Here is a 25162-nt window from a genome sequence, read left to right as displayed (position 1 = left end):
CTCTTGCAGCTGGAAATTGTGAGTTTTGTTTATGTTCTCGACGGCGAAACGGGGGACTCCTCAATGGGTATTGTAGAAATCAATATGTAAGTGAGTTAGTTTTAAAAATTTTAATTTTGGTTTTAAATATTTTATCTGTTTACCGAATAAACATGAATATTTTTGTTTCAAACGAACGAAATTTGTCTCCGTGATTAACGCGATGGCTAGGAATAAATTACTGTGAGGGGTTGCCGTATAGCCTCCGTTGACGATCGTGCATCTTTTCCATCCCCTTGATCATTCATTGAATCGCTAAATATTTTGAATTGGGGTTACCGTGTCCGGTGAACTCTTGCCACCGGAACAGCTGATCCGTAGTGTATTTCAAGGCCGAAATCTACACAGCAAAACGTTGATCGCCTACCGAAAGTCTTTTGGTCATCTCCCTAATTTCGTTACGCCATCATACTGTGATTCCGTTCACGCTATGTTTAGCTGTAGGTGCCACGATTTCAGCCTAGGTAATGGTTTTCTATTGCTAAAGTTAGGTTACCTACTTGAACCTACTTGAAAATTTCTTCAGATGTTCATTGACATATTCCTCCTGAAATTCCTTGGTGAATTTCTCTAGGGATCCTTTGGAGGTCTTCTTCTGGGACTTCTATAGAGAATAATGTAGGTACTTCATTGGTAAATTACAGCGGTATCACAACAAAAATTTTTGCAGGATATTTTAGGGAATTCTTCGAGGATTTCTTTCGAGAATTTCTTCGGGGAACTTTTGGCAGCCGGGGGGGGGGGGGGTCTGGCCCCCGGGGATCCGGCCCTGGAAATAGGTAAATCACGGTAAAAATTTCAGCGAATTTAATTCACGTATGAAAAAGTTGCAAGCTTTTGAACAAGGTATCCCGGGGCAAATGAAAACCCGGCCTAAGATAAAATTTACACCCAAACTAGAACTTTTTTAGGTCCCACTTTCCCCGGGTACCTTAAAACAACAAAAAAAAAAGACGAAAATACTTCTGTATGGACTATTGTTTGATACACTGTAATTGTTGGACGGAGAATCCTTTAGTTGAAATTTTACAAATTTGTCAGATTTGAGATTTTAAGTTTCATGGAAGTTTCAGAAGGGTCTCGGAGGAATTCGCGGGGGTTTAATAGGCCTGTTAACCCTTTGGAGCCGGAGGGGTCATATATGACCCCAACTTAGAAACGGCTGTATAATATCAATGTGTTCTATACTGGAGGTGAGGGGATCATTTCGTGTATTACACAGCGGTGTATATGTGTTAGTGCACCGAATTTGAGTTCACATAGCAACCCACCGCATCGAAAAACAGCTGACGTCATACGGTTTGTTTTTGAATTCGTGCGAGGGCAGCTACACCCTTAAAAACATCAACTCATACAACACACAAGATTTCGAAAAAGCAAGTCGAAGTATAAAAGCCAAATAAATGGCGTTAAACATTCATGGAATAACTTCTAATTAAATTTCAGCTTCATCTTGTGCCTAATCACTATTTTGAGCTGTTGAAACCAGAGCGTTAATGATTAATCATAAATTTAATCATGATTAATGATTAATGATTAAGATTAATCAAAATCATTATTCATAATCACAAAAAATTCTCATTTAATCATTAATCATTAATCTTAATCACACTGATTTCACAATTTAATCATTAATCAGTAATCATAATCATTAGAAAAAAAATTAATCAATCATTAATCATTCATCACCACAAATGATTTACCATATAAAATATATGATCCAGTTTGAATTGTTTCAAATGCTGTTCTGAATAATATAATTTATGATTCCTTTCTTAAAAACCTTCCAGAAAGAGTTACCTTTTACTTTTGGAACTTCAAAAATATGTTAAACGACAAATATATTTTAATCATTTCCTGTTTTTTGTGATTGAATCACCATGATTAATCATGATTTTTAATCAATGAGCCATTTTTAATCATTAATCATAATCAATAATCACAGTTGAAATTATTTTAATCATTAATCATAATCATTAATCATCCCAAAAATCAAATTATTCATTAATCATAATCAATAATCACCTAAATTGGAATTTTAATCACCAATGATTAATCATGATTAATTTTTTTGTTAATCATGAACGCTCTGGTTGAAACTTTAAACATTATTTGAAATATGATGTCACATATGTTTAGTCACACAATAAATTATATACAACTGTGTGTCAATTCTCTTGAGCGTGTTGCTCTGCTGTGGTTTCTAAGGGCGACCTAAGCGTTGTTGTTCAAACGACAACATGAAAATGGAGATACGTGAGACACTACAGAGAGTTAGTGTAAAATCTTCATAGGGTAATTCTACAGGTAAATTACTTATTTAATACTTATAACGTTTCGCTTATTGTAGGCTGATGCAACCATTCACTTCAAAACGAATTATTTAAAACGGCTTGTGTACATCGATGCGTAGAAATAACCAGAAATGCTAACGGAAAAGTAAGTTGACGCGACGAATGTCCTATATGGTGGACACTCTGTAATTTGATAATTATGATTCAACATTAAACCCCAAAAGAAAGATTCACCTCACGAGGAGAGCCATTCCCTTGTAGATATATTTTACCTATGTGATTTCCATTTCGTGATACAGTAAATGTGCATAAAATTTTCAACGGAAACCAATTGTTGTTTGATTTTTCTCGCCGATGAGCCGGTATGACGTCACTAACCTTCTCCTTCGAAGTAGTTTACATAAAAAATCTACTAACACAAGCTTACAGGAACTTCCTCCACACCTTCTATATATCACATTAGTATAATATCACCCATTCGATTAAACAGAATACTGTCTTCGGCAAAGTTGTTGCAAATTGAGTCCTCTATTAGAGAAAAATTGGGATATTTCTATTTGGGACTTCATTGATAACCTAGAACATCCTGAACACCATGAAATTTGGAAAAACGAAATAATTGACATACCAGTTGTTCTAAAAGCTGAACCTGGATGTGGGTTTCGTTTATGTGTACCCATTTAGCCTTTGTCAAGAATATCAAAAGGTATTTTATATTCTGGGATGTTCTAGGTGTTCCAAACTGTCCTGTAGTGAAGTCCTTCAAATCTACAAGAATAATTTTATGTATTTCCGCCACAATTAATAGCATTGCATAAGCTACTAGGATCTGTGAAGCTCTTGACATTTACAAGGCCATTTATAGACGCTATAGGGATATTCCAGGTCAGCCAATCTACCTTGGAGTTCAGGATTTCAGGTCTACACTCGTAACAGTATCCATATCTGTTATACTGAGAAACGCTACATAATCAACCGCAGTTACTGAAGCAATCTGAAGTCTACTAGCTTATTATAAACCTTTGGGACATCTAGGGTCGTCCAAACTATTCAAAACTACAAGAATAATTTTATGTGTTTTCACCATATATACCATATATACCATATATACCATTATATTATATACCATTATATTATATACCATTATATTATATACCATATATACCATGAACCTCCGAGGGGCCTCCACATTCGCTCCGGCCCCGGGCCCCCACAATCCTTAATCCGGGCCTGGGTATATGGGAGTTCCTGGAGAAATCCCTAAAAATATCCTGAGGTATATATAGAAGAAACTCTTCAGAAATCCAAGGAAAAGAAGCTCCTGGAATAATCCGTGGAGAAACTCCAGTAGTACTTTTGGAACTTCCTCCCTAAAGGACTTCTTATGCTCCACGAACAGAAAATTCTGGAGGAAACTAGAAAAATCCATTGAGAAATCTTTCCAAGAATAGCAAGAATAATTCCTAGGAAATTTATAGAGAAAACCTTGGTGGTATTGTAGGTAAAGAAAGGTAAGGAAGAATCTGCAGTAGTAATTCCTAAAGAAATCCCAGGCGGACAAAAGGATTCCATACGGAATTCTTGGAGGAATATCAATTGATACCAAGAAGACATCATCTTATTTGAATGCTTCCAACTGCTGGATGTTTGTATCGGGAATTCATCATTAAAAAAATCTCTGGAGGTTTTTTTCATGGAAATTCTAGAGGAATCCCTGGATTGACGTTTGTTACCGTAAACTATATTTTGAAAACAGTCGCATAGCTAGCATTTTTTTTTTTGCTGAATCGAAATTTTAAATGGTTTGGCCCTTTTCAAATATAACGGAAGATTTGTTTGTTACGTAATTTGTATATGTTTCTTAAATATATCAACTGATATAAAGATTGATTGTTAAACGGTATGCTAACACAATCGGATCAGAAAATCGATAATATCTGGAGAAAACGTAATCGAGGCCTCCCAAAATCGGGTCAGCACAGTATTATAATATTAAACGATTTTGAATTTCTGCATTAAGGATCAAAAAAAAATCTCAATAAAAATACTCCGGATAATCGAGTCTAAAATTCCGGATAATCGAACCCCGGATAATCGAGTCTCCGGATAATCGAGTCTCCGGATAATCGAGTCCGACCTGTAATAGTTTTGTATAATCTGCTGGGGTCCGCGAAGCTCTTGAAATCTCAAATGTCATTCAGAGACACTACAGGGATATTCTAGGTCAGCCAAACTACATTGGAGTTCAGGACTTCAGGTCTACACTCATAACAGTATCCATATCTGTTTTTCTGCGTAAAGCTGCATAATCAACCGCAGTTACTGGAGCAATCTGAAGTCTATTTTTTTATTATAACCCATTGGGACATTCACGGTCGTCCAAACTGTTCTATAATAAAGTTCTTTAAATCTACAAAAAAAACTTTATGTGTTTTCACTATAAATAATAGCATAGCATAATCTGCTGAGATCCGTGTAGCTCTTGAAATCTCAAATGTCATTTAGAGACACTATGGGAATGTTCCAGGTCAGCCAAACTATCCATGAGTTCAGAACTTCAGGTCTACACTCGTAACATCAGGCTATATCTGACATACTGAGTAACGTTTCATAATCAATAGCGGTGACTGAACCAACCTAAAGTCTACTATATATTTTTATGAACCTTTGGGACATTGAGGGTCGTCCAAACTATTTTGAAGTTTAGCTCTTGATAGAAACAGTAGTTAGTCTCACAATGAACTTTAGACTGTAATCTATAATGATAGTTTTGAGATATTCCAGATCAACATCGCTACTCCGGAGATCATAGCTTCAGGTCCACACTTGTGATAATAGCTTTTACCACTACGTTAAGGTGTTACATGATCAACTGTACTTACCATAGCAGTTAGAGGAACAATGCGCGTTGTTATATATTTTTGGGATATTATGGGATTATTACTGTTATGAAGCCTACACAGAAAAAAATATGTAATTAAAATTCTGCGAGAAATCATGCACATAATGGGAATGCTAGAGTTAGTGCACATTTACATGAGCTATAATGTAAAGTTACATTACCATCGTGTAAATTTCCACCAACCATCGCGTAAACCATCATGGACACCAACCGGTTACGCGACTATTGGCGGAAATTTACACGAACGTAACGTAATTTTACATGACATCTCATGTAAATATGCACTAACTCTAGTATTCCCTTTATGTGCATGATTTATATGAATTTTACATGAATATTTTTTTCTGTGTAGCTGATAAAAACAACCACTGTAATTTTCAGCAGACTTGCTGGACATGATAGATTACAAATCGTAGCTTTTGATGAAAGAAGTTACCGTTGCACTCGTAAACTTTAGGAACTAAACTCAAGAACAGTTTGGTTAACCTGTCTATTTATCTTCCAGAAGACATAATGGACATGATAGATTACAAATCGCAGCTTTTTATAATCAAAGCAGTTACCCTTACTCCCATAGACTGTAGGATCTGAACTCAAGAACAGTTTGGATGACCTAGGATATCCCGACTGATCTGATGCTGTCCATTGAACCTTCAGAAGACTTACTGGACATGATAGATTTTTTTTTGTTTGTATTTATGTGTATTTTAACTTATGCTAATTCTACACTTAGAACATGATAGATTACAAAACGCAGCTTTGTATAATGAAAGCAGTTACCGTTACACCCGTAGACTGTAGGATCTAAAGTCAAGAACAGTTTGGATGACCTAGGATATCCGGACTGATCTGATATTGTCAATTTACCTTTCAGAAGACTTGCTGGACATGACAGATTACAAATCGTAGCTTTGTATAATGAAAGAAGTCACCATTACACCCGTAGACTGTAGGATTTAAACTCAAGAGCAGTTTGGATGACCTGGGATATCTCGAATGATCTGATACTGTCTATTGACTTTTCAGAAGACTTACTGGACATGATAGATTACAAATTGTAGCTATGTATAATGAAAGCAGTTACCGTTACACCCATAGACTGTAGGATCTGAATTCAAGAACAGTTTGGATGACTTAGGATATCCCGAATAATCTGATACTGTCTATTGAATTTTCAGAAGACTTACTGGACATGATAGATTTCAAATTGTAGCTTTGTATAATGAAAGCAGTTACCGTTACACTCGCAGACTTTAGGATCTTAACTTAAGAACAGTTTGGATGACCTAGGATATCCCGACTGATCTGATATTGTCTATTTACCTTTCAGAAGACTTGCTGGACATGACAGATTACAAATCGCAGCTTTGTATAATGAAAGAAGATACCGTTATAGCCATAGACTTAAGGATCTAAACTCAAGAATAGTTTGGATGACCTAGGATGTCCAGAAAAAATATTCCGCATAATATTCTACAATTTTTATACTATTGAATACCAAAACTTTAGAAAAACGTAGAAAAAACTCCAGAAGAACGCTTGGAAATATTCCGGCTTCAAAGGGTTAATTTAAGACCTCCGCGATTTGAACGTAAATTAAGCAGAACCAGTGCAGAAAAGTCGGTACAAGATCGTAAATTAAGGTTTTTGTGTATGAAAAAAGGAAACAAGTTATATCTATGAAAGCATGTTTGTGTTCCAAGTGATGCAAAATTTATCGAGATCACCATGTTCCATTGTGCTGATTGGGAATGCTTAATTTTGTTATATCAGCGCCATCAGAATGAGCTCATCAGTTTTGGTGTAATTATAATGAAAGTATTTTTTCTTTTTTGTTTCTCATTCCAGTGCTCACAGACAAAGCCGCATCTATTGCTAGATAAACCCAAGAAGCGCCAAAAAATTAAGCACGCGTGGAAATTCCCGGCACTTGGCTGCCAGTCTAATGCTTGAAGAGCCTTGACTGAAAAAAAAAACGCAGTGAAACGACGTAAGAAATACTACACCTCGCCACATTTCGCGCGCCGGGCTCCTCCTAGCCAGGTTTTAACGATCTCTCGATTCGCAATTCCTAACGTAGAGCGGCAGCTGATTATTCCATAACCAACCGGCAGCAACCAACAACTGTCGATGCGAAATAGAGATATGCTTCCCGCATGGCTGCCGCCCGCCATTCGACTATACCTACAGCCAGCCAGTCAGTCAGTCAGTGACTGTGCGGTACTAAGAAGTCGTCGTAAGTGAAGTACGGAAAAATAAATCACACTCGAGGGGTTTCCACACAGACTGTAGCAACAACGCGTCTCTGCGTATCGCGTATCGCTTCGGACATTGATGTGCGCTGCTGCTGCTGCGTCTTGGAAATGGGAAATTCAGACGAAGAAGAGTTGAGCGTAAATAATCCTCCGCCGCGATATCTTTGAAACAACGAAAATAGGAAAGGAAAAGTGAAAGATTGCCCACGGACCGACCAACAAACGGTCGGCTGACTGCTCGCGGTGGCCAGCTGACTCCACGGCCTGTCGGTTCTTCTTCGAATTCGGCCGAGGTTAGACGCGGAAAGTGGAGTGGATCCCGGAATGGCCCCAACGACGATGATGACGACGACGTCGGTAGCAGTGTGTGAAGATATACGCAATTTACGCTCCAAGTGATGAGAAAGTGTTGATTTATAATAATTTTCTGCTTTTTTTTCCTGTGAAGAGATTCGGCTCGGGTGAAGAAGCCCTGAAGTGAGTGGTGCCAATAAAATTTAGTAGAAAACTTCCAAAACGTCTCTCCCGGCGGCGAGTATCCGCGAGCGAGCGATTTATGCGGGTGTCAGTGGAAAGTGCGGGGGCTACGTTAATTAAGATTTATTGTTCGACTAAAAGTTGAACAATCCGGTTGAAGAAGGAAAAGAGGCCGCACTTGAGTGTGTAAAGGAGCGAAGTGAGTGTCGAAGTTGAGGGGTCAGAGTGAGGGTTTACAGAAGAAGAGTTCATAAAACAGCTTCAAAGTGTCGCTCAAGGGGGTAGCAGCTAAGATGCCGCCGGTCAATATGCCGGAAAACGGTGGATCTGGACCGCCTAGTCGGACACCGTCTATCATGGACAGTCCCACGTTGGCCCGGGTCGAAAGGGCTCGACTGCGGCAGGAGGCCGGTGCTAATGGGAGCAGCCAGCGAGAGGATAGCTTGGAGCGAGCGTTGCTGGATCCAAAGGTAGGATTCTTCACGTTTGTTTATCATGTAGTCTGTTTGTTTATTTTAAGATTAAGATAACTGTAGAATATGTTATTATGAATTAAAATCTAAAACTTTGTCAACACAGGAGCGGTCGCGCCGTGTACTGAGTACACGCAACATGAAAAATACACGCTTTTGGTACACAGCGTGAGCGTGGCGCCGTTGCAGGAAATCAAAGGTGCGACTGCTCGTGGGTTAATTGAACTAAAGAGACACCAATAATAGAACAAGAATACTCAAAATTGTGGTATTTTTTGTATTGCTGATAAGAGTGACAAGACGAGAGGCATTGCCTGTGATTTAAACAATCTGCTAAGAAAATGGCGTACAACATATATATCAAAACATACACTTTATCTCCAGAGACGTTTTTATTAAATTAACAAATTCAGATTGGAAATTATGAAAAGAAATCCACGAAATCGACGGAGATAGTCGAGTGACTCCGTAGCTTGAAGGAATAGAAGCGCCCGTCTAGCGAATTGGGAGTCGTGAGTTTGAGTCTCACCGGAGTACGTGGATTTCTTTTAATAATTTCAAATCTCAATTTGTTCATCGAGCACATGTTCTGCTGTGCACATGGATGTCAAAGCATTTTCAACAGTGTAAGTTCTTCATCTTCATTCTTTGTTTTCATTTTTTAATTCAACATAGAACAGATCTGTTTCATGTTTCGAAACATTGTTAGAAGATTTATTTGGCTTTGAATCTATTGTCGAAGTGTGTTTTTACGTATTGGAATTTTATATATTGGGGCTGATATACTCCAAACACCAGAAAACGCTTGCGAGTATGCAATGGCATAGATTCTTGTTTTTCAAGCTTCTGTCTCAATTAATGAACTAACGTGCTTGCAACCCAGTGAGATCTGGTCTGCAAAACCTGGGAAGGTCTTGGAGTTTATCAATTCCATTGCACCTGACTGGGAGACGACGCGTCGTGGCAGTAGCTGATTACTTGACACATGGTAATTAGCTGGCTAGATGCGAATATCAAAACGGGACATGCCACAAAAGTTCAGCCTATTGGACGCAGTGGCTTAATTTCCCCAACAGGGGAGGAAAAAAAAAAAAGAAAAAAAAACGTAACCATCTACTAAAGCATTTCTTTTGCTCAACGTTTTGATGATTTCAAGGACGCTTTGATGCTTCTTCATTGTTTGTTCCATTCGCTGCTTGTCTATCCGGAAGGACTACACCCGCGATCCTAACTTGCTGATTCTGAATTAGGGACCCGCTAAACGATTTCTGCGGAACGTTGAGTCGAAGAGTGGTTACCTCTCTGCTTATGTACTCTACTGCAACCACAGCTGCCTTATTTGCAACTGACATAACTGCTCCTGCCTTCGCTGCTGTACCTGTTGTGTCCGCTGCTCAAGCTTCTCTCTCTGTTTCTTAGTCTGGTGAGTCTGCTGCTCATGTTGCCACTTCTGTTGCTGCTCGAGACGCTGCATCTCCTCTTTCGGGTTACGTACAAAAGGCTGGAAAACATAAGGCTGAATTAAGAAAGGCTGAAAGATTCAAAATGCTGAAATACAATACACCACGGGTTCCCAACCGGTGGTCCGCGGCCCCCTGGGGGCCGTGAAGCCAGTGTAGGAGGGCCGCGATGTTACCAAAAAAATTGGTTATTTTTCGTTCTATTTTGTGCAAATTATATATTTATAATTTTGTATACTGGAGTTTGAGGAACTAATTTTCAATATAAAACGCCTTCAGAAGAAAAAAATTTCGGCTGTGCCGCTATTTTTCAGCTACGATTCAAATTTAATGTTCATCATTGTTTACGAAATATGAGTGTCGAATAAAAAAAAACGTATCATTGATCGTCGAAAATCCCTCCCACAGTAAATTTCTGGTTACGTCACTGTACCCAAAAAACTGAGTTACGTTCATTTAATTCATATTTTATATTCTAAAAATTTTCATTGGGCCGCAGATGTTTTGACAATTCTTAAAGGGGGTCGCCGCCTCAAAAAGGTTGGGAACCCCTGCAATACACACTAAGATGAGCTCGGCAAACGCCGGCACCGCCGTGGCTCAGCAAATATTTATACTGAATCTCAATTAAAAATTACGTTTGTTAGCTGAATTTCGGCAAAACGTTTCCTGAGTCTCAGCAAACAAACAACACGATTGCTGAGATCCCGTTGGAAAACAAGTTGTCTGAGTGCTCGAAAAAATGCCGAGATTCAGCGAAATAAATTTAGTTTGTAAGGCTGAAACAGTAATTCGACAAGTTTTCAAACAGTGACCACCCAAACACTCAAACATAGACAAACAGATCTCAGCCGCTATTTTTCGAATATGTAAGGTAAATGTCACGGACTACCATGGAAAAATACCAATGATATTCACGGTGAATATCATTTGGCATAATTCAAAGGTAGTCCGTGACATTCACCTTAAATATTCGAAAAATAGCGGTTTTTCCGTGACTTTCTTGCAGAACTGGTCCAGCCGCACAAGTTTTTCATATACCATATTCTCATGTTCAGCTTCTAAAATGAGCTGTAGGTAGTTGAAATTAGATATGACGAAATGAAATTTTCAGCACTGTCTATGGCTCCAATTATTCCCATCGTACACTGATTCAACGGTATACTTGAAAATTTGCTAGATAATCGACAACCAAGCCATGAAATTTATATTGGTTTTGTGCAAACATTCGACCCTAGTTCAGAGTTGGCTAAACTAAGTCATTTTTATCATTGGGCAAACATGCTTCGGTTACTGTGCTCTGGATCAGAAAGTGTTACCCAAGCAACACAGATGACACAGAAGAGTAACGACAGCGCAAGTTTTTGGTTGCACAAGAGCTGTAGTTATTTGATTCCAACCCAATGCTAGAAAAACTTGGCATTGACTCGCGTGCAACCAAAATCCTGCGCTACTGTGACTCTTTCGTGACAAATGTACAATTGTTTGTCAGCTTAATCAATTTCATGCTATGTATTTTTGACGTCCTACATAACTACCACAGTATTTGTAGAGGTTCGACAGGGAACTCGACTTATTTCTCGAGAAGTTCGGCTTTCAGTCAAAGAAAAGCGTTGATTGTCTTATCTCATCGCCTACGTTTCGATCCAGATGTTGGGATATTCTTCAGGGCTCTAAATTAATCAATTTTTTTCTAATCCCGTGTACATCTCACGGTTGATTGTCGCGTTTTGAATTTGCACTGCACAAGTCTCATTTACTACCAGCACCCCCGATGGTAGTGGGTGAGTGGTACAAAATGAGAGGTCTACACCAGGAGGAGCCACATTTGCCAACACTGCCAGAGCTAACAGCTGATCGAACATTAGCCCTGAAGAAGATCCCAACATCTGGATCGAAATGTTGGCGATGAGATAAGAAAATCAACGCCTTTCTTTGACTCAAAGCCGAAATCCCCGAGAAATACGATAGTATTTTTCGAAAGAACAGCATATTTTTCAAATATGGCAAAATTAAGATTTTATATAATTTATAAGAACCTGTACATAACTTTCCATAACATCAAAACTCGAAAGAATAGCGGATGTTTTCAGCCTTTCGTGCATTCAGCCTTATGTTAGCGTCCCGCTTCTTCAACGGCCGTCGCTGCTTGTCCAGTGATGAGCTGATTGGTCGATGTATTATTTCACAATCTGTTCCTACGAAACTTCTTAAAACATTATTTTAGAGAAGGGTTCATGCAGAAACTCATCAAAGGCTTCGATTAGAAAACCGCTCTTACACTGAAAGATGGCTTGCGGTTAAAGTTACTATTCTGAGCGTCAACACAAATGTTCAACGCCACTTGATTTGTGCAGACTGAGATTCGTTTCAATTCAACAGATTAATGTTTTCAATTTTACCATGGACCCGATCAACAATTAAAAAAGTTTCTGTTGGCAACCGGATTCGAACCAAGAATCTTGTTATCACCAGGCTCGCACGCTACCACTCGGCTATCGAACCGGTTGATATGAGAGGATATAGAATGCACACAAGAAGCGTTTATGGGTTGTTGGTTTTGATTTGCCATAGTAAATTTGAAAACATTTTTGTGCTTGTCATAACCGCAAGCTGTCTTTCAGTGTAGAAATCTTCCAGGTATTATTTCAGAGCTGCGTTACGTAGAAAAGGCTGAAAAACAAAAGGCTGAAAGAATAAAATACTGAAACACGAAAAACTGAAATGAGATTTCGACGCCGTCAATTCAAAAACAGTCATTCTCAAGCCCTTGGTATGCTTTATTGATCAACCACTTAATTATGGCAATATTTCTCTAAAGAATAGCCTATTTTAAAAAGGAGAGAAAATCTCAAATGTGGAGCGGACCTGGTGTGATAGTTAGAACACTAGACTATCACGCCGAGGACCTGGGATCGAATCCCACTCCCGACAAACTCGCAAAATGTGAGTTCTTCCTTCGGAAGGGAAGTAAACCGTGGGTCCCGAGATGTACTAGCCTAGGGCTAAAAATCTCGTTAATACAAATAAAAAAAAAATCTCTAATGATATTGTTGGCAACTAAAATATCAACAATCACTACAACAGCATAACTCGGAAGAAAAGCCCTTGTTTAAAGAAGGAGAAATTATCGATTGAAAAGAACACCAGTCACATTTGTGTAATTGAGTGACCCACAGCCAAAGCGGTAAGTGCGCGGGAATTCAGAAAAATCATGCTGAGGGTGACCGGTTCAATACCGGTCAGTCCAGGAACATTTCGTGATAAAAATTTTCTTAGCTTTGGTGGGCACGCAGGGTTTTTTTGCTCGCCACAAAGAATGCAAAGGAGTTATTGGCGAAGGAAGGTCTCATTTAATAACTGTGAAAGTGGTGAAGTTGGCTTTGTTCCATTTGCGAAGTTACGCCAAGAAGAAGAGGATGTGTTATTTTAGTATACAACATTATTCTTTTGACTAAACCAACTTATAACTCATTTCATGCGTTTATGTACTTTCAGCCTTTATTGTTTTCAGTCTTTTGTCATTCAGCCTTATGTTAGAGTCCCCTTCAGCGATTCCAGTAAATTGAAAAAAAAAATCTGTCTGGAATGCTTTCGGAGTTTTTTTCTGAACACACCCTCAGGAATTATTTTACGTATTTTATTTAAAAAATTCAAAGTTTTCTTTGCAATTTTCACCAAATTTTCCTAGAGATATCCTTAAAGTAAGTACATATCCTTAGAAATTATTTAAGGAACTCCTTTTTAAAACCTTCTTTGGTATTCTCCCGAACTTGCTCTAATCCTACAGGAAGTCTTCCATAAATTCCTTTTGTTCTTCTAAAACATCTTCCATGAATTGCATCAGAGGACCCCCAGAAATATCTCTTAGAATTTCTCTAGAAAAGCTTTCATGGGTTTCGTTAGAAATTGCTTCACAGATTCTTTCAGAAATCCGTAAAAGAGAATCAGCCACGAATTACTTTCATCGAATTTTTCAGAAAATCCAAAGTTCAGGGTTCCAATGATTTTGTTGGAGACACCCTAAACAGTTTGTATAGCCAGTGCTAACGGTCACGCTACCAACTGGAATCTGCCTTTGTGAAATTTCTACGACTTTGTTACAGAAGACTATTGTGAACAATGCTATTATGAAATTAGAATAAGTTGGCCTTTCGCCATTAGAAATTAGTCTGTAATTTGATAGCCATGTGAAGAGACGTGTCGAGGAAGAATTTTAAGCTTAGACTAAATAAATTGATGTTAAGTTAGTGAGTCGATTTGAATAAAGTTAACTTCGGAGTATGTGGTTTTAGTGAATAAAATAGTGTTTTTGTGCTAAACTAAACTGACTGGTAGTGGCAGTGAATTGACCCCAACCGAAACCCAATTCCCAAGGCATAAGAATCGGATCCTAGGCATCCTAGGGTCGACCAACCAAGACAAATTCCGGCTTATATTCCCAAGCTATCGATCAGATTTCTTTAAAGAATCATTCACAGATTTCTTTAGATATTCTTCCAGGGATTTCTTAAGGAGTTTCTCAAGGACTGCCTTCAGATATTCCCAAGAATTCTTTGATGTAGATTTCCTTGGGTTTCTTCTGAAACTCCATTGCTTAGAAAATCAGTCGAGTCAAGTGCAACTCACTGAAGACGACATTACAATTGAGGGCGAAATACGTATCTGTCAAACGATGCAAATTCTTAGTGGAATTCAAAGGAGCAGTACTTAACACGATTTTCTTTTTAATTTTAGAAAATCTTCTTTACATTCGTTTGCACAACCTTTCTTAAACTTCTTCAATTTCTTCAGATTTTTCAACAGAGATTCCTTCAGAAATTCTATCAAATTTATTTATAAGTTCTTTCAGAGGCATCTTCAGTAAGTTTTCCAGAGCAAATCATTCAGATATTTCTTCAAAAAGAGCGCCAAAGATTTGTTATAAAATAGACCGATTCAATTATAAATTCCCAAAGGAATATGTCCGGGAATTTCTACATTGGTTCTTGCTAGATGAATGCAGATCATACACAAATTCCTAAAGTGAATCTTGCGTTATTTCTATCAGTAGTTCAGGCGAGAATTCTTTTAGAGATTCCTGCAAGAGTGCAAGGAGCTAATTCTTCAGAATTTCCTCCTGATATGCTTCCTTGCGTTCGTTCAGGATTTTTTTCTGACATTTCCTCTAAAGACAACACCTACAATTGTTCCACGGATTCTTCAAGAAATTTATGCAGAAATGACTCCTATAGGAATTTTTACAGAAATTTCTTTAGAAATATCTCAACAGTTTTTTCTACGTATCTTTACAGAAGCTTATCAGGGCGTTTCTCCAAGTTATTCTACAGGATTGCTTCAGGATAACTTCTAGAAAATATTCCAAAAATTTCTATTACAAGTTTTCTCTGTTTTTTTTTTCTTCTAAAAATGCCTTGGTAAAATTTTGAAGGAATTCCTCCATGGATTTCCCTAATAATTTTCGCAGGTATTTCATCAATTTCCTTTGGATTTCTTCAGAAATTCATCCAGAGATTCATTGAAGAGTACTTTATGAGATTTCCACGGGGATTCTGCTAGAGATTTTTTTTACATTTCTTCAGGATTTTTTTTTTCAAGAATTACTCCTTGTCACTGAATCAAAATTCAACCATCGTGCAACAATAATGATAATGTCGCAACCTGCAATAGTTGCGACAACCCACCCCATGCGATATTGGTTTGTCCCTACCAGCGATGCCAGATGATTTTCTGTATCACTCGTTTAAACATCTGTATCCCAAACAAAATTTGGGCGGAAAATCTGTATCCTATACAAATGAAAAATCTGTATTCCATACAAACGCAATCTGTATAGATGCTCAAAAATCTGTATAATTCAGATAAATCTGTATATATGGCATCCCTGGTCCCTACTTAAACAGAATAGGATAAGAATCATACACCACGACTTTACAGATTTTTAAACCTGGCACTGCGGTTTTCGAGGGATGTCTTTGAGACGGTAAACACCACAACGCTGTTGAAGATCTTTCATAAAAAAACGATTTTTAGTTAGTAATCACCGATTATTCACGAGCTGAAAAGTACGCAACAAGTTTTGCTTCTGTTTTGTCACCAACAAAAAAATTCGAGATAATGTCATTAGCTGTTACCAGTTGAGAAAAAGCGAAATTGCCGCGCTTTCTTTGTTTCTTGTTTTTCGTCTCTTTTATCCGACAGTTCTGCTCTTTGTAGTGATACTTTCAAAAATATCTTAAGGCGAAACTGGATCCATTTCCTCACAAATAATTTCCCTAGGCAACCCTTGGAAAAAATTTCCAAGGAAACTCCTTGGATTTTCAAAAAAAAAACTTTTTAGAGGAATTTCTGAATAATTCAAATAAAGAACTTTTGAAGTAAATCCCTTGATGATATTCCGGAACAGATCTCAGATCTGACGAAGTTTCTTGAGGCGAAACTGGAAGCGTTTCCTCATTTATTTGGTTTTTGATTTTTTATAAAATAACGAAGCAATATTTTCAAAATCGGGTTTCGTGCACATGTAGAGTATGGATCAAGGTATTTTCTGATTTTTCTCCAGATGGAAAATGTTTTCCATTCTTGCAGAAACAATTTTTAAACAAAATTTCACAAAAAAATGGTTTCTGTAAAAACGGAAGACATTTTCCAAGTGGAAACAATTCAGGAGATACCTTGATCCATACTCTACATGTGCACGAAAACCGATTTTGAAAATATTGCTTCGTTATTTTATAAAAAATCAAAAACCAAATAAATGAGGAAACGCTTCCAGTTTCGCCTCAAGAAACTTCGTCAGATCTGAGATCTGTTCCGGAATATCATCAAGGGATTTACTTCAAAAGTTCTTTATTTGAATTATTCAGAAATTCCTCTAAAAAGTTTTTTTTTTTGAAAATCCAAGGAGTTTCCTTGGAAATTTTTTCCAAGGGTTGCCTAGGGAAATTATTTCATAATTCAGATATTTTTTCAGGGTTATTTTTTTTTAGGAGTTGCACAAAAACTAATTGGCAAAGTGCTTGTAAGAATCAATGAAGCTGTTTCCGAAGAAATACATGGAGAATTGGCTGAAGTAATTCCTAAAAAAAACTTCTGACGATACCTTTAGAGATTCCTAGAAGAAATTCTTCAATATTTTTCCAGGATTCCAAGATAAAAATTCCTTAAACAATTTCTAAAGTTATCTCTGGATAAATGCATTAGAGAATCCTCGAAGAAACTCTCAAGATCCTCCTAAATAACTAGAAAAAAGTCTTGTAAAACTTCTGTTTAAACTCTGGATGTAATTCCAAGGAAATTTAGAAATTTTCTGGAGTGGTTCTTGTAGGAGTTTCTGTTGAAATCAGTTAAATTTTAAAAAGAGATCCCTACAGAAATTGAAGATAAAGGTACTGGCAGAATTCTTAAAGAAACTCGTTCGATTAATTTCGACACGGAGATCATTTTTAGCCCGGTTTACGATACCCAGCACTGGTACTTATATTGATATTTTAATTATTTCAGGCATCATTTTTCCAACCAAAAATTTGTAAACAAATTATTTTGAAAGAAAACCTTCATCGCAATGAAATGCATATTTGTTCACCTAATCTAATTAGCAAACAAATCGCAAATTGCCAAACACAAGGCTCGACCAGCACTGCAGCCATCGTCAGTAACCAAAATGTGTATGAGAGAGAACGCGATGCTACGGACCTTGTACCACACCGGAGGTGTAATGAATTGTAACCACCGAAGCGCGTTTGGTTCGATTGGGCTCCCCGCAATCTGCGTGAAGTTGGGCAATAACGTAAAATATGTACTCGTCGATAACCAACACCGACATATGCGGTGTATTTCCGAGCAAACTGTGATAGCAAGTTGAAAACTTATTTTGATATTGTGATATTGCAAAAGTTGATAACTTAGGTTGTTGTCGTTTTGGTCGTTATAACGGTTAAAACATCAAAAACAACAGCAGAAAAATGTTCCTGTGACAGCAAATTTTAAACAACTCCTGCTATCGATGATAGCAAATTGATAACTGTTTTGGTTATCAGCGCAATAAAAAATGAAATGTCGTTAAATGTAGAGTTTTTCTGTTGATATCAAATCAAAGATGCCATAATAAAATTGCACTAATGATTTATCCCTAGAATTACTTTTCATAGTTACTAAAATATTTAAAATTATTCTAACGCTGAATATTTACATTACTTTAAAATGACAGCAAACCTGAAACAAAATTTCAAATCAAATTAAGTAACAATAAAACTTACCAAAATATGATATCAATTTGTTTCTGAGTACAAACTATTTGATTTGCTTTAACTTTGTTGTTGGGCTTTGCTCGGGTTGCGTTTATCGGTTATGTGCTTTTGGTGACCCTGACCAAGTAACTGGCACGGCGGTAGCGTGGCGTTCGAAGAGTTTCAGCCGGTTGTGGAGACGATGAGGTAGTGTATGGCCTTCCGACGTACAGCTGGAAGGTCTCCCTCCTTAGGTGATAAAAGAAAGCGCTGGGATTAATGACTGGGAACTGTAAAGATAGTGAACGGAGGTGTTATATCGTGTGGCTGCAGTTGAAAATGTTACACATCAGTTCTATGTGGATTTTTCAGCTCCATCAAGACACAGCATATGGTCGCGGTTAGAGTCCGAGGCAAACATTCTATATTTTTGGGAGCAACTATTACAAGGATGATAATCTTCCATTCATTAGTCAACGGTACAATACTGTTTTTAAGTTGCAACTTGAGATCAAAATCTAGTACTACCTACCTTCTCTAGCAGAGGAAAGATGCCATCTCAGATAAGTGGAGCTTCTACTTCATCAGCAGTGTTAGTCACATACCTTTGTACTCAATAAAGGAATTCAACCACCCTCTTCTGTACGACACCTTGATGAGGAAGACGTGTGCATAAGACACGATGTATGAGTGGCACTAAAGTGCAATTTAGAGCAGAACGAAACTGACGTTTTCTCCATTTCGCACCTTTCTTTGCCCGCCGGGCCGCGCTCCAGATGACAACGATTAATTCTGCCGGTGCTTGTTTCACCAGAAGGAGCTGTGCTCGCTCATAAGCCCTCCTCATCAGCTAACACACGTCATACCAGTTACACACGAGATTCATGTGGAAGCATTTTACGCTACGTGAATGTGCTGCTTATGTAGCATGTGGAGTAGAATCATACACGTTGTGCATCCGAGAGTTTGAAATGAGTCCATGAATGAAGTTGGCCGTAATAAACGATCCGCTGACAGCTACTCATTTCGCTTGTCTTTCTGTTCTGTCTGAATCTGAAGCTCTGGGAGGTACTAACACAATTATCTTGACTGTTTGCCTTATCGGCGATTCACCAGTAAACACCAGTTCAACTGTCACTGCTTATCAGAAGATGTGATTAATGTCTTCTCCTAATCGAGAACAGTTCCGTTTTGTGAATGAAATTTTGCGATAGCAACATTGCAACGACGTGACAAATTGGAATAACAAAAAATTGTCAACATTCCGACTGACCGTATATTAACAAAATGAAAACACTTTATGTCGCACAACAGCACTTTACAATGGGAACTTTTCGAACAGAAGAAAAAAAAAACTAAATAAAAGCATATTTTGATATGGAGATCAAAAAAAGTGATATTGGTTTATTTAACATTAGAGGTAAAAGTACTGTAAATAATAGCTAAAATTTACTCCTCGACCAACATCATCATATCAAATTTAGCTCTTTTGAGAGCTAACCAATAGCAGCGAGCTATTCGGTTGATCTTCAAATATCAAATTTTTCTATTGGTCAGAAGTCCAAGGAACAATTTTTTGCTATTATTCTCAGTACTTTTACCTCTTATATCAATCAAACCAATATCACGTTTTGATCATCAGTACTTGACCTCTGCCCGGATTATGTATTTTCGGAAGTATTGTTTTCCTCGTCATGGGAGAGTTTTTGAAACTTGTCGATCTTAGAGTTGGCCTCAAATCCTTCCCAACCAAGCTGAGTTATATTCCCGAATTTCAGACAAATTGGACCCCAAAAATCCCCCATGCCGAAGGGAAATGTTTCTAAACATTTGTCTTTGTCATCATGCGTATGAGCATTAGTAAAGCTTAATATACGAGAATTATTTCTCCTGTAACCGCACAACTATCCTATATGAATTATTTTATCCACAATTAATAACTGAGAGCTTCCTCTGCCAATGATCATTTCGCATTGCGAATATCGTGCGGCAGGCACGAGTACACTCTATGTATGACCAAGGAAGTCAAGCTAATGTCCATCACGAAAAGTTCCTGGACCGACTGTAAATCTAGCCCGTCACCCTCAGCATGGTCGTACTGAATGCCTATGCGTTTGCTGCTTCGGCTATGAGAAGTGTTGTCATGGTATAATCAGAGCTAGATACTCAAGATTTCCACATTTGTCGCCCCTATACTGATACGCCCCCAAGGAAGTGTCCTCACTTTTGCATCTAATAAGGAAGTGTTCCGGGAAAACCCCTCCACGCATTATTATTTCTCATAATAATCGCGGAAGGGGAATTCTTGCTGGAATTTTTTCATGAATTTAGTAAGAATTCTCCCTAAAATTTCTAGAAAATTCTTCACGTTTACCTCCTAGAGATTCTTTCAGTATTAAAAAAAATAGGAATGTTTACAGAAAGAAGATTATAGAAGAATATCTCTAAATATTCCTCTTCGTATCTCTTCAGAAGATAATAAAGATAAAAAAAAATCTCTTCAGAATGCATCTCTGCCCTTTGATTTCTTTTAAAATTTCTACAGGGATCCCTTCAGAGACTCTTGCAGGAATTCCTCCAGGAATCATCCTTTCTTCGGGAGATTCTCAAAAATAATTTCAATGATTCGTTTTGAAACTGGTTCGAGGGTTTCTCAAAAAACCTTTACAAAATTCCTCCTGGGATTCCGTAACATTAAATGACGCGTGCCTGTTTGATGATGAAACTGCGCTCGCGCTTTATACGGCGAGCGAGGTTTTGGTAGTGTTTTACTTTTTACAATGGCGCGCATCCTGAAGGAGTTAAGTGATTACATAAGTTCATTCCTGCTTATATTTCTTCAAAAATTTCTCAAAAATATTGTCAGAATCTTTTCCAGGAGTTTTTCATTTGGGATTTTCCCAAAGTTTTTCTTTGGGATTTGGGAATTCTACAGTTTTTCAAGAAAATCATGCACCAACTTCTTCAAATTTTTCTGGAAAAGACGCAATTCTAGGAGTCTAGGATTCTGTCAGAAATTTCTCTAGGATTTTATTTAGAAATTAAAAAAAAATTCAAGAAACTTTTTCATAAATTATTGCTTGAATTTCTCCATAGGTTCGTTCTTTTCAAACGAACGGCAATTCAGTCATTCTCTCTTTAGAACTTTTTCTTTTGAACCGTTCGCGAACGGTTTGCTCATCTCTAGTTCATTCAGGTATTCCTCCAGGTATTGTTTTATATTTATTCAGAACTTCCTTTTGGAATTCCAAATTTCCCATTTTTTTCCAACACAATTTTTTTTTGTTCCTGCAAAAATTACTTAGAATCTACTCATTATAGCATTTTTTAAGGATTTTTTTTTTAAGTTATACCTGGGGAGGGATGTCCAGTTTTCCAGGTATTATTTCAAATATTCCATCCAAAATTCTTTATTTTTTATTTATTTAGTTTTTTTAATATCTTTTTATTCGTGAATTTTAACTTAAGCTTATTGTTCACCCAATTTATTTAGTTGTTTACCGAAGAATTCCCTTAGATTTTTTTGTTTCTGCAGGATTTCCTTCAGAACTTTTTTCCAGGTAGTAATTTAGGGATTTTGTGTACATGTCCCTTCAGAAATTGCTTAACATTTTTTTCGAAATTCCTTCAGAGTTCTTTCAACGATTCATGCAGGGAATCCTCCAGGGATCTCTTCGATAATGACATATTGAGGAATTTCTTCAAGCATACCAGTGCTTGTGCCTGCGATTTCTGTGAACATTTTAAAAAAGATATTCCTTCAGAAATTCATCAACGAGTTTTTCTCCAGGAATCCCTCGAGAAATTTTTAAAGTATTTTTTTTTTTCTTAAAATTACTTGCATAGTTTCTCCTGAAGTCTCTCATGATTTTTCCCAGATATTGTGTTTAATTTGTTTGTTCAGGTTCTCTTAGGTATTATCCTAGACATTCCTCCAGGAGTTGATTCACAGCGAACATTGGAAATTGCTTCAGGAATTTTTGTCCAGATATCCCTCCAAAAAAATTTCAAGATTTTTTTCAGAAAATTTTTGAAAATTCCTTCAGGGATTCCATTAAGAATTCTTCAGTAATTGTGCAATTTCTGGAAGAACTTCCGAAAAATCCCTGGATGAACATTTGAAAAACATCTGCAAGTATCTCTAAAGACATCCCAGGAGATTTGCATTTTGACGGAACCGCAAGAGCATTTTTAAATAAAAAAGAACTTGTAAAAATCGCCGAAAGAATTTCTCAAAAAAATCTTGGAGAGCCATGGGGAGAATGTCTGAAAATATTTTTTAGAATTTCTAGAAGAATATCTGAAAATTCCATGGAAGAACTTTTGAAGCAATCCCTTGTTGACATTCCTGAAGAAGTCCCTGATATTCTGAAGAAGTAAGACATAAAATTATCACCTAGAAAAAAAAATCACAAGGAATGCCAGCAAGAACTTCTGAAAGATCCCCAATGAATTTCTGAAGAAAGCTTCAGTAGAATCCCTGTGGAAATCTTAGGAAGTACTTGAATGCATCTCTGGAGAAATATCTGAAATAATTCCAGGGAAGTTCTTGAAGGAATCCCAGGAAGAATTTATTAAGAAACTTTTTGAAGAGCATCCGAAGAAACTTCTCGGGAAACCCTTGGTATAGTTCCTAGAAAAACTATTGCGGAATTAATAGGAAAATTGTAGGAAATATATTTTAATGAAAATCTTGGAAGATTTTCTGAAATTATTCCTGGAGAAATCTGTGAAATCTGGGAAATTCTTAAAAAAAAAATCCTGTAGGAATACCTAGAGAAACGCATCGATAAGAGTTTGCAAACATTTCGAAAAAAAACTTCTGACGATTTTTTTAGGAATAATTTTTGAATAACTTTCTTGAAGAATCCATGGAGAATTTATTGGGGTCGGATAAATTTCTGAGGTTATACAGGGAGAAATATTTTAAAGATATCATGAAGAAAAAAAATCTTGGAAACTTTCATGCGGGGATTTTCAATGGAATCGCTAGAGAAATACAAAGGACTTCCTGAAGAAATACCTGAACGATTATCTGAGGAACTATCTAGACAATTTTCTGAAGATACCACTGAAAGAATTTATTTAAGAATCTTTGAAATAATTTCTAAACGAATCCCTGTAGAAAATTCTGAAGAAATTTCTGGAGAAATTTACGATGGTTTTTAAACAAATCCCAATAAAAAAATCTAGGGAAATTCCTGGTGAAAATTCCGAAAGGAATCCAGAAAATCTTCCTTGCAGATATTCCCTCTTAAACTTTAGGAGAAATTTACGGTGGAATATCCAAAGATAGCTCTGGAGAAATTTCTTAAAGCATCCCTAGCTCAATTTCCAAAAATAACGACATAAGAGTTTATATGCGAAACCTTGGTTGATAATAAGACCGAATTTCTGTAGTAAGGAATCCATTGATAAGTATTGGAAAAACCTCATAGTAGATATCCCTGTACTTGAAATCCTGCCTTAAATTTATGGAGGAATCGATTAGAGGTTTTTGAAGGAATCTTCAAGAAAGTTTCTTTAAGAATTTTTGAAGGAGTCGGTGAAGAAATTCTATAGTAATTCTTGAAAAAAAAAAATCTGAAGGAATCATTGATTTTCTCCAAGAATCGCTGAATGCATTTCTGAAGGAAGCCTTAGATGGTTTTCTAGAAGAGTTCTCGAACGAACTCCTGCAAAAATGCTATGGCGTTTTTGAAGCTTTTTTGAAGCTTTTTGAAACCATTGAAGCTTTTCTAGAAGATTTTGTGGAGACATTTCTGGAGGACCTTTCACGAAAATTTAGAAGGAAATTGTAGACTTTGTAAAAGGAATTCCTAGAGCATTTTCTGGAGAAATGTATGAAGCAATACCGGATGGAATCTAGGAAAGGATTCATAATAAAAAAATCCAAAATTTATTTAGTTATTTTGTGGGGAAATCTTTAAAAACTACGGTGAAAAATTAAAAGGAGACTAGTTATTTTCAGAAGGAATCAATGGGAGAATGGATCATTTAAATGTCTCTAAGTTTAAGGTCGTATATGAGGACGCCTTTGATTTAGTGCGGTGAGCAACATCAAAGTGGACTTTAATGATGGATTCCTGAAGGATTTTTTAGAGAAATCATTACTGGCAAAATTTCCTTCAAATTTTCTGTAGGATTTTGTGAAGGAATCGCTGGAGGAATTTCTGAAGAAATGCCTGGAGGATTTTTGAATGACATTCTGGAGGTAGCCATGTTTTAAATTCCTTCGATAATTTTCTAGAGGAATCTTTAGAAGCTTTTCTGAAGAAATTCATTAAATAATTTATAACGGAATCCATGCAAGCAATCCAACAATCTTGTGAGGCATTTTGGAGAAATAAAGAGTAAAATATCAATCCATGTAGGAGTCTAAATAAAACCCTAAAGAAAATTGATTTATCACTGAAATACTTATTTCAGAATTGAGAATTCATTATTCTATCCATAATTATTAACTATGTTAGACAACGAACGCTAGGCGAAACAGAACACTCATAGTAGTTCTTACAAAAAAAAATGTGAGAACTACCCAAGTAACGCACTTGCACAGAAGAGTCGCAGCGGCGCAGGTTTTTGTTGCGCAAACGTCACTGTGACTTACTTCTAACACATAAATACCAACTTGCTAGAAGTAAGAAAATGTGACTTCTGTGCAACAAAAATATGCACCGCCGTTACTCTTCTGTGATAAGTGTGTTATTTGGGTAGTTCTTATTTTTTTTTGGGAAAGAACTATGAGTGTTGTGTTCTGTCTCGCGTCACGTTCTTTGTACATTGTCGAGGTTCTAACGTTAGCACAAACTCCAAGAAATTGAAGTATTAACTGAGAGCTACCTCGTTGACCAATGACAATGGTCGTGCTAAATACCCGTGCACTTGGGCTTACCGTTCCGGCTACGAGTCCTGTTTAGGGAGGTAAAATACTAAAAGCGATTGTGTAGCGAAATACGGCGTTGATTCCTGCTGCCGTAGTAACTCATGACATCATCAAGCCAACCAACTAACGGTATCATCCTCACAACAGT

General features: G+C 37.1%; 1 protein-coding gene across 2 annotated transcripts in view; it reads left to right on the top strand.

Moving 5' to 3' along the window:
• The window catches only part of LOC115258767 (alpha-protein kinase 1), a 567285-nt gene that overhangs the window by 37639 nt on the left and 504484 nt on the right, over positions 1–25162 (top strand). The window contains exon 2 of one of the 2 annotated variants that reach the window (XM_029859165.2): positions 7084–8437. In XM_029859165.2, the coding sequence (XP_029715025.1) occupies positions 8261–8437 (177 nt within the window). In that variant the 5' untranslated portion in view covers positions 7084–8260. Of the gene's footprint in view, positions 1–7083; positions 8438–25162 lie in introns of those variants that run through there. The other variant, XM_062850836.1, reaches the window with a different exon arrangement.

This window comes from Aedes albopictus, chromosome 2 (assembly GCF_035046485.1).
Source record: "Aedes albopictus strain Foshan chromosome 2, AalbF5, whole genome shotgun sequence".
NCBI classification, from domain to species: domain Eukaryota; kingdom Metazoa; phylum Arthropoda; class Insecta; order Diptera; family Culicidae; genus Aedes; species Aedes albopictus.
Note: the sequence above shows the minus strand (reverse complement) of the source record. Positions and strands in the feature narration are given on the sequence as shown.